At 41.1% G+C, this 11,454-nt stretch overlaps 1 protein-coding gene across 1 annotated transcript; it reads left to right on the forward strand.

Annotated features, from left to right (window-relative positions):
* Positions 1–1,030: 1,030 nt before the first annotated feature.
* Positions 1,031–2,255, forward strand: LOC133885175 (AP2/ERF and B3 domain-containing protein Os01g0141000-like). Its single transcript, XM_062324841.1, has one exon. The coding sequence runs from the start codon at positions 1,128–1,130 to the stop codon at positions 2,079–2,081; it is 954 nt and encodes a 317-aa protein (XP_062180825.1). The 5' UTR covers positions 1,031–1,127; the 3' UTR covers positions 2,082–2,255.
* Positions 2,256–11,454: the final 9,199 nt, after the last annotated feature.

Raw genomic sequence — 11,454 nt, forward strand, 5'->3', positions numbered from 1 at the left:
GATCAGATGCCAGTTCTTTTCCTTTCATGTATACAAGATCAGATACATTTTGTGGAAACGAACAAAAGATCAGATACTACTTTTCTTGGGCACGGAATTATCCAGAGAGGATACATGAATGCACCTCTTTTCGGCACTCATTGTCGCTACACATCAGTTTATTCCCTCGTAAAGGATGCCTTCGATATTCTTAATATACGCTAGAGATTCCCGTCGGCCAAAAAAGTCAGGAAAAGCCTAAAAACCATCAGGATCAGAAGTTCTTGTTGGATGCCGTTAGGACTCGGGTGTTAGAAAAGATCACTTTTCCCTGACGGGAAGCCGACATGAAACCTTTCCCGACAGCATTTTCTGACGGGTTCAATTTGACCGATCAAGCGTTCTGGCGTGGAACCATAGGGAAAAACAACCGTCGGAAAACTACCTCTGATCCATACGGTCTGCCGACAGGTTTGCTACACTTTGCCCCGTCAGGTTGTCCGTTAGGAACGTCACTTTTGCATTATACCCCTATATTTCAGAAAAGAGATATCTTCTCAAAGATAAAAGATACCACTATACTATATTACACTACCATCCACAGTAAGATTACATGGAACTCAAGTTTGATTATTGTAAATGCTATTTTTCTTCATTCTCGTAATAATATGAAAGTCTATGTAACTAAATTATGAGCTTAGCATAACAGAATTAGATGGAGAGTTCGGCAAAAAGATAACTTGAAGAAAAGGTAACACCATTTGCTTCGTCTAGCTAAGCTACCTAGCTCATACTGATGTGGAAGCATGCCGCTTAAGTACTAGCTGAAGATCTAAAGTTAAATATGGGAGGGCGCATACATGCAAAATTCTCTCTCTCTCTCTCTCTCTCTCTCTCTCTCTCTCTCTCTCTCTCTCTCTCTCTCTCTCTCACACACACACACACACACACACACACACACACACACACGCACACACTCTCACACACCTCATAACCCTAATACAGAAAATAAAGACACCATACGCTAGCTCTATATATAGAGACCAATACGCCAACACCATGCCGCACTCAGCAAATGTACGGCCACTATGGAGTCCGGCCGAGCGTTCGAGCTGTAGCTCATCATAAAAAAGGAGAGTCTGAGCTGCATGGCGGCGGACTTCTGCTCCTCTTCACGCGACTCGGGTGCATCTATGGAGTCCGGCGCCGCGCAGCTGACGACTGCTGCAACGCCGCGTACCACGGTCGCGGACGTATTATTGCCGCCTGATGAAGCCGTGGCATGGCGGTTGCCTGCGGCAGCGCCGGGGTCTTCACAGTACAAGGGCGTCGCGCCGCGGCCCAACGGGCGCTGGGGAGCGAGGATCTACAAGTGCCCCGCGCAGGTGTGGCTCGGCACGTTTCCTGACAAGGAGGCCGCTGCGCGCGCCTATGACACCGCCGCGCCCCACTACCGCGGCCACGACATAACGACCAACTTACCTTCTGGCGCGGTGGCGTCCGCCCAAGAGCTCGCCTTCCTAGCGGCGCAGTCCAAGGCTGAGATCGTCGACATGCTCCAGAAGCTCACCTATGATGACGAGCTCCGCCAGGGCTTGAGCCGCAGCCGCAGCATCCGGGTGCACACGCAGCCGACGCCGGCGTGGGCGCGCGTGCCGCTGTTCGAGAAGACCGTTACGGCCAGCGACGTCGGCAAGCTTAGTCGGCTCCACGTGCCCAAGCAGCACGCCGAGAAGCTCTTTCCGCTGAAGCGCAAGCCGAAGATGGCAACCGCCAAGGCTATACTCCTCAACTTCGAGGACGACGAGGGGACGGTGTGGCGGTTCCGGTACTCGTACCTGAACACTAGCCAGAGCTACGTGCTCAACAAGGATTGGATCCGCTTCGTCCGGGAGAAGGGCCTTCGAGCTGGCGACACTGTCTTGTTCTCGCACTCCACGTATGGGCCAGAGAAGCAGCTCTTCATCCACTGCAAGAAGAACCAAACGGCCGCCACCGACGTGCTGGTCCCGGTGGAGAAATTAAAGGAAACCCGTGTTGTTAGGCTGTTCGGCGTTGACATCGCCGAAGATGGGTGTCCTAAATCCAACCAGACAAAATGAGCTGAAATGAGAAAAAAGAGGATAAGAACGTACACATCTAAGAATGGACATTTCCTAATTACAATTTAGAGGAAAGGTGTTAAGATAAATATGTATAGGAGGCAATGAATTCCTGATATATGTACACACTGCTAGTCTAGACTGAACGATGAATGAAGTATGGATAATTTCATAGAGGATGGTCACAAATCCAATCGCTAATATGTGGTCCATTTGTTTGTTACACATCAAAAAATGAGCATTTACTAATTACAATTTATAGGAAAGGTGTTTCGATAAATATGTATAGGAGAAGGCTTTGAATTCCTGATATATGTACACACAGCTAGTCTCGACTGAACCATGGATGAAGTACGGCTATTTCATAGAGGATGTCCACAAATCCAATCGCTAATCTGTGCAGGACGACCTATGAAGCGTGTAGTTAAATCTCTCTAACTTTGACTCTCTCTTTTTTAGACAAAAGGCAACAACCCCGCTTTTATTGAAAATAACACAATTTACATCCGACAATACCGACTGGGAATACCAGTTTAATAAAAAAGCAACATAGAAAGAAAATGAGCAAAAGAACTACAGACACTCTACATCCGAAGGATTACACACGGTAACTTTGAAGTTCTTAGCCCATAGCAGCATCCTTGCCGGCAAACTGTCCAACTTCGCCTTCAAGAGGATGCTCCACTTCTGCAGAAAAGATATACCAGTAAACACCACATCAATCGGTTGCCTAGAAAACTCTGTGTTAATAGACATCTTGTTTCGCACATTCCAAATAGCCCAAGCAAAACCTTCAAAAACAAACAATCCTTTCTGATAACTCACTCCAAACTGGTTCGGAATCCCTTCCGATAAAAGTTCAGAGATAGATCGAGAACGGTTGGCCTTCCCAGCCAAAAATCTCTATCAACATACACCAGACAAAATGAGCAATCGGACATCTAAATAAAATGTGATCGGCAGTTTCCACACATTGACAAAGAGCGCATCACTCGCTTCCACGCCATTGATTTTTCTTAAGTTGGTGCCCTGACTAGATTTGTCCTGAAAGAGTTGCCATAGAAAAATTATAATCTTAAGAGAAACCTTGCATTTCCAAAGCTGATCCACTAGCTTACTAGAAACCCCACCAAAAGTCAAAAATTGGTACAAAGATCTAGTTGAAAAAATCTTATTAGGAGTAAGAGCCCAGCTGACAGCATCCTCGTCTTGAGTTAACTGAACATTGCACAAAGCATAAAGAAGATCAGCCCATTCCACCACCTCCACGTCACCAAAAGGTCTTCTAAAATCAATTTCCCATTCTGACTTATAGCAATCAGCCACCTTGACTTTATGCAATCCTTGCCATAATTGAGAGCTCCTTGCTGTAGTAGATCTGAAAATATCACCATTAGGCATGTATTTTGCTTTTAACAACTTACACCATGTTTCATCCTTGTTATGATACAGCTTCAAAATCCACTTAGTAAATAAACAGGAGTCAAAAGCTTGGTGTTCACAATACCCAGGCCCCCATGCTTATGAGGTCTACAAACTGTTGGCCATCTCTCCATGTGGTATTTAAAATTATCTGAGGCCCCTCTCCAAAAAAAACCTAGCTCCTACAGTGTCTATTTTCTTATGCACCCCTGCATTAAGATTGTAAAACTCATAGTATAAATGGGAAGTCTACTTAAAGAAGAATTTGTCAAAATGAGTCTTCCCCCTGAAGACATATGTTTACCCTTCCATGGGTTTAACCTCTTGATCAATTTATCTGTAACACCATCAAAGGCACTCATGTCTAACATATGGTTAGAAATTGGGATCCCTAAATATCTCAAGGGAAGAATGCCAAGCTGGCAATTTAGCATATTGGCAATTCTGTGTTTATCAGAGTCCTCCATGCCAAACACAAAAGCCTCACTTTTATGATAGTTGATCTTAAGACTAGATAGCCACTCAAAACAGTATAGAATGAACTTTAAATGTAAAATGGATCTATCATCTCCTTCAATCATCACTACTGTGTCATCAACATATTAGATATGAGTCAGACCCTCTGGAAGCAAATGAGTCATCACTCCTTTGAGTAACCCCTTTTTCTTAGCCTTATCAACATGCCAGCCAGAGTGTTAGCCACAATATTGAACATAAAAGGAGAAAGAGGATCTCCTTGTTTCAAACCCTGATATGTTCTAAAGTATGCACTTCTTCTACCATTTATGTTAATACAGACTTTACCTCCTTGGATGGTTTGCATTACCCACTTAATCCATTTATCTGAAAAGCCTTTCTTCTGCAAAACCTCCTGAGTAAAGTCCCATCTCACTTTGTCATATGCTTTCTCAAAGTCTAATTTAAGGATTACACATCTTTTATTAGTTCGTCTTAACACATGCATAGTTTCATGAAGTATCACCACCCCTTCAAGGATATTCCTACCCTTAATAAAGTTGTTTGATTAGTGCTAATCACCTTATTAGCAACAAAATTCAATCTATTAGCCAGTAACTTGCCAAAAAATTTGAAATCCACATTCAACAGACAAATTGGCCTAAACTGTCTGATATTGTTAGCATCCTTAAGGTTTGGGATGAGAGTAATCATACCAAAACAATCTCTTAAGATCAAGAATCTGATTATGAAATTCTTGAATCATTGCCGTAATATCATTCTTAATCAGTCCCCAAAAGGCTTTGAAAAAGGTCACTTAATAACCATTTGGACCTGGTGCTGAATTGGTTTTCATTTCAGAGATAACCAATTCCACTTCTTTCTCAGTGAAAGGAGAAATTAATCTGGTTTTATCCAAGTCTGAGAGCAGCCCCTGTGGTCCCCAAAAATTCTCATTCAATCTGATTCCGTTGTCAGGATAGGACCCAAATAACTCCTTGTAAAAGGTTGTAATATGTGCATCTAAAGCCCCTTGATCAGAGACTGTACCATGGTCTATTTCCAAAGAAACAATGGAGTATTTTCTTCTCCTCCCATTAGCCATGCAATGGAAAAAATCAGTATTTGCATCCCATTTCAGAATCCATCTTTGGTCACATCTCTGTCTAACTTTGACTCTTAATTTATAAAGAGTTATATGAATTGGTTATCTGAAATAAGTATCATTGGATTTGTGATGGAAAATAATTTCATAATACTATCATTTTTATATAAAATGAAACGGCTATATTTGTATAAAAGAGCATGTCAATGTTTAAATAGAAAATTCCTTATTTACCATAAAAAGATAATGAAATTTACTATATGCTATCCCACAAAATAAGATAATGCAATATACTATTTGCTATCCCATAAAATAAACTTTATTATTTATCACTACTATTAATTTTTATTCTTTTCTCACCACGGTCGTCCCTTGGAACTGTGCACAGGCGCGACAACAATAGGCACTCACCGCGACCTTGCCTCCTTACACCGCCATCATCCACCGCTCTCCAACGGAGTAGTACTAGTATATTAGCAGCAACCGTGTGCAAAAACAAAGGTGTGGTAGCTAGCCATCACATGTGATAAACTAACTCCGAATCAACATGATCCGAATTATATAACTGTTTCAAAATTTTGTAACAATAGGCTATCATCACTCGTTTATTGGGCGAGAGTAAGATCTCACCCCATAAAAGGGCGACACCTTATGGGCTCTGTCGGTCAAAAATAAAAAAAGGTGGTGTCGTGTCACGTGTCTCTCATTCACCAGATGAGACCTTGCTGTCAACCGGTGAACAACCGACACCTTGGTCTCACCTGGTGATGGATGACATTGGGTGACACCTTGCTATGACCAAATTTAATTTTATTTGTGGTAGAATAGGTGTCAGCGCACCGTAATTTTTTTTGTTGTGATTCGTCCACTGTCACTAGATTTTTTACGATATTTTGGATACCCGTATTTAATGGAAATGGATAGTTGAACATGGAGATTTTAATGGAAGCTATGACATACACGGTGGCATGTATGGTACAAGATTATTCTAATCTAAAAAAGTACTGCATCAAAACCTAACGTGCCTTAGGGATGTAAACAACAGGATTACAACATCTGGTCTACTGAGTGCAACATGGGTATTCTTCTTTCCTCACCATTTCCAGTCCTGCCTCATGTGCCCAACATGCCCTCTCAGGATTCCTCTCCCTCTCTGCCTCACGGGCCTCTTCTATCATGCGATTATGCTCCTACCTCATCTTTTGCTGCTCCTCCTGAATGCTCTTGCGTGTAGCCTCCCTCCTCTCGTTGGCTTCCATCTCATGGAAGCGTCTCCAAACAACACGGTGCTGAGTGTGAAAGAGGAAGACATACGCTTCTGACTGCTCAGTATCCAGTCACTATAAGAAGTCACATAGTGGTGGCAGCAACTGCAAGGAATACTAAAATATTAAGTGATAAATCTTAGTTATTTTTGGAGTAGTTTGACCAGAAGTTATTACCTTACGATGGGAGCCAACATTGGAGCTTCCCTAGGATGGATCATACTCGTAGCTATAGCACATGAAGAACCACCTTCTATAGGTGTAGGAGAACTCGGAGGATTTTATCACCCTACAAAGGTCTCCACGGCAGCACATGGGCACTTCAACCCTAACCATAGTATCTAGTATGTATTTCTTTGGGAAAGGATCGGTTGCTATTTGCATCGGAGTTGTGGATATTGAGGCTAGTGGTTTGGTTCTACATGTGGCTAGGAGATCATCTATTTATATAATAAATTCATGCTGGTGCATGGACTAAGTCCACAGAAAGTAGCCCTAGAAAAGTAGTTGATTCTTCAGTAAGGAGTGGTTATATCAACTGAAAAGCCTACTTATAAAAAAACTTACTTCTGAAAAGGCTATTTCTAAAAAGCCTACGTCTGAAAATGCTAGGTATGAAAAGGCTAGGTCTGAAAAAGGTACGTCTGAAAAGGCTACTGATATGAAGGCTAATTCTGAAAAGGTTAGGTCTGAAAATAGAGTATATGTTTACTAATGTGACCAGTTCTAGCAGAAGCTAACAATTTTTTTTATCGCAGGTGGAAGTGTGCTGGTAACACAAATTTGACGGCAATATTACACATCTATAAAAGGCTCATGTACCTAGAAACTAGAGCCACATTGACCAATGGAGGCTAGGGGAGGGAAAGGGAGATGAAGATGGGGGCGAGGATACCGACGGTGAGATGGGGGCGAGGATACCGACGGTGAGATGGGAGGGTTCGTTTGGTCCAAATGAGTATGAGAAACCTCTCTACAACTTCCCTTTGCAGGATAGGAGTGGTTTTTGTCCTCTAAGTCACCTAAGGATTTACAAGCAACCAAATAAGCCCTAGCCTAAGTGCTCCCATGACTACGATTGTGTCATTCAGATATATGATGAGAGCATTCATGGGAGGCATCGATTCTTTCGATGTCCTCTTGGTAGGGTGAGAACTATAGCACAATAATCGGTCGTATTATCTTTTAAAACATTATACATTATGGCCTTCATATTTATGTAGGCCTCCTACAATGACTCCGACAACTACCAGTACACGAGATGAGTCAATCTTACTATTTAGCAGCATATCCAAGATTATGTCCACCACTTACGAAACCAAATCTTCGATTTGCAGAGAGAGGTGGAGATTATCTTCAACTTACATGGATGCTCCTCCTTCACCTCATGCTCTGCCTCCTCCTCCGTTAGCGCAATACAATGGTGGAGATTATTGTGACTCTAGAGCCTTCTCGTAGTTTACTCTAAGTCAATACAATTAGAACCACTGTCAGGATGGCATACATCACAATATGGGCCCTAGTTCATAGTTTAGGTTGTTCGCTCCTCCTCAATTTGCCAGATTGTGGACCCTGATTCATAGTTTATGTTGTTCATAATCTGGGCGTATATCACATTGGCAACAAAATGGTAAGGTGATGTTCCTATGGGTAAGCTCAAGCTCATCCATCGTGTAAGTGTGGTCTACCACAATCGACATATTCCAATACTTAATACACTTTCCCTTTAAGTCGTGCACCCGTCACGGGCAACCCTCCTTCACGCATTCGACTTAATATTCCTTCTTGCTTGATTTGACAACATAAAAATATCATCGAAGCAATGTCGTCCATTGAATCACAACATTATTTATGGCCTTACTAGTAGGATATCTAGCACCATCAGCCACCTCATTCTAAGTATACTCACAGGACACCCAATTCCTCTCATTCACCACAAGATTGTTAAAGTTGGGATTGTTCCAGTCCACGGGAACAGGAGCATCATTCTCATTATTCGACATGTCATAATCAGGAGCTTCGTCAGCGTCAGGTCATCCCGCTCCAACTGTTCAATTAGAGAAGGGATTTATTCCCCCTCGTCTGTCTCACCGATCAGTTCAGTCAAATAATTTGATGAATGTGGAGCATCCGGATTGACATCCTCATTACTCTCATCCTTATCATATTCTTCCTCCATTTATCCCCCACCCTACATCTTCCCAACTACCCCTTATTGTTCTATTGCACAAGCAACATAGATGGCCAAATTCTTTACACAACATCCTGTAGGTACATCCTCTAGACTTGATCTTTCCTGAGCAAGTACACCTCTTAGTATACACCATCTCTCATACGGTTGTCCAAGTGGTCTTGGAAGAATATTTGCCAACCATCTACCAACTGCTATTAATCATATCTGCCAATGATCTTCCCTGACCATATAATATTTCACAGTCCCCATAAAAAATCTAACTGCCACTTATCCGCATATCTGCCAACCATTGACAAAAAATTCTAACATTATTGCGATAGAATATAAAAAATTACATAATACTACATATACAATAATGCAATATTCATTAATTAAAAACATGATCCAACATTTAATCTACATTGTAACAAAATATCCCTGGGTTGCTATATCAAACACCTCTAAATCCTACATCTAATATCTCAGTTATGTCTACACTATGTCTAAATCTTACATCTAATACATAACATATGCCTAAATACTACATCTAATTACTACAATATACGTACAAACACAATTTAATTGCTAAACTATATCTAACCCTAATTTTAAACCTAGATCTACATTCTAACCTATGTCTAGTGGCTATCCTATTGGGTTTGTAAAAAAAAAATCTAAATCTAACATCTAACCTATATTAAAACATAGCACTAGTGGCTATCCTATGGGGTATGTAAAAAAGATCAAAAAACATACATCCTTCCTCTTGTAGGGTTTCGCATCCAATTTCTCCTCCCTCTTCTCCCCTCTCCTCCTCTCCTCCCTCACTCGGGTTCCCTCTCTCTCGGCTCGGTTGGAAACAAATGAGACGCTGACATCGGTAGGGCTGGCATAGCTGCCTTTTATACTAAAAGATCTTGTCCAAACAGTAGGTGACACCTTTTGGATTGGCTTGTCAGGCATCGCTATAAGGAATGTCTTGTCCATTCAGCAGGCGATGTTAGAGCTAATATTAATATTTTGTATCTATACTTTCATTTTACATGTAGTTAGTATATTTGTGTAGGCTAGTGTGGTTTAGCAGGAAGAGCATGCATGGACATGGAGAGGTGCCAACGTGCCGTGTGAGACGGACGTTGCCATGTGAAATGGTGCTGCATGCGGGAGCAATGGAACCAACATATTGCATGAATTAGTCTCTGAGTCAGGTAGTGTTGCACACCAAGAGATTTGGTTGAATAATTATTTAGTGGTTGCATACATGAACTAGTACTAAGTGATTTAGTCAAGATAGTTAGTACATGCATGTCATTAACTAGTAGAGTAGTTGCACACGTTCTGAACGTGAGCTTAGGCAGTGGATCAAGGCGTTGGCCCCGGCCCTTTGATCATGTTAGCTGTGTGCACGTGTGTTCTATTTAAAGCATTGTAATCAATTTCCTCATTACGGCAACAGAGAAAGGAAAGACGTTGGTTGTATGAAACAGCACGTCACCAAACTAAGAGCCTCTCCATTGTTCTTATGTGGGTTGTGTGAATCATTCGGAGTAGTTAGACAAGCGATTCACCTCTTTCAGGAGAGATCATGTGCCATCATCATTTTTTAATTTTGACCGACAAAGTTCATAAGATGTCGCCCGTTTATAATATGAGATTTTACTCCCGTTTAAACGGGCAACCATAGTCTAATGTCGTAAAATTTTGAAACAGCAATGTAATTTTATAAATATTAAAAATATATATTAAAAAATTTACATGATCCGGCCTAATGAACATGTCAAACGTGGGTCCAGTCCCATTCCCAAACCAGCAAAAAGTCCGCGCGTCTATCGCTCGCGGACACACTATAAAATCTGTCGCATCCACCTATCACCCTCGCACCCAGCTCTCGTCTCCCCAAACTCCTTCTGCAGAAATAGGGATGGAAACGGATCGAATACGTATGGAGTCGAATTCGGATAGTACGATTTATCATATTTTAATCTGAATGCGAATACGGATCCGGATATCCTCGAATACGAATACGAATCGGATAGTTCGAATATGAATCCGCATTCGGATATCTACTCGATCTTCGAAATTTAGGTTGGAAATTTAAATTTTTGAAAAATTTGACTGAAATTTGATAAAATTCGACTGAAATTTGTTCTAATTTGATTGGGCCAGAAGTTTAGAAATTTTGTTCAAAATTCATGTTGGAAATTTAAATTTTTTATCAAATTTAACTGAAATTTGGCTGAAATTTGTTCCAATTTGATTGGGTTGGAATTTTGTTTATATCTGAAATTTCTAAAACTTTAGCAAAATTTGGTTCCCTGGTTGGCGGATACGGATACGAATCGGATATATCTCAAATTTGGATATCCACATTTGAATCCGAATCTCGAAAACGAATTCGAATATATCTATTTTGATATCTATTTCAGAAACGAATACGGATACGAATATCCATATTCGTATTAACAGATACAAAATCGAATAATTCGAATTTTCTACCATCCATTTTCACTCCTGTGCAGAAAGTACCGCTGTGGGTAGCAACCTGCCTACACTGTCAGTAGCCAGACCCTAGTTCTTCAGCGATCAGATAGCTAGCAACTCGGGGGGTCATACACACGCACGCGTGGCCGTTTCCTCGAGCTCCTCTTCTGTGGGGCTGCTGCTCGCCATGCAGTGTGCGCTCTCACTACTATAAAATCATTGAAAATAAATAGTATATCATAAACAGTTTCTTAGTATATATCTAGATAAAATATCTTTAAATAATTACTAAAATAAACGTATATGTAAGAAGGCAGATGTCTAGATGTAAATTAACTTACATATATTTTTTTATAAATTCGTCTATTTCTATCATACAGATATAGATGGCTTTCATAAAAATCCGTCTGTGAAATTATCATAAATTTCTTGTAAGATTTGTCTATGTCCATTCAGTAGACACAGAGAGAT

Source organism: Phragmites australis, chromosome 11 (assembly GCF_958298935.1).
Source record: "Phragmites australis chromosome 11, lpPhrAust1.1, whole genome shotgun sequence".
Classification (NCBI taxonomy): domain Eukaryota; kingdom Viridiplantae; phylum Streptophyta; class Magnoliopsida; order Poales; family Poaceae; genus Phragmites; species Phragmites australis.

Excerpts from the sequence above, each read along its gene's own strand:
- LOC133885175 (XM_062324841.1), top strand. The coding sequence starts at position 1,128 with ATGGCGGCGGACTTCTGCTCCTCTTCACGCGACTCGGGTGCATCTATG.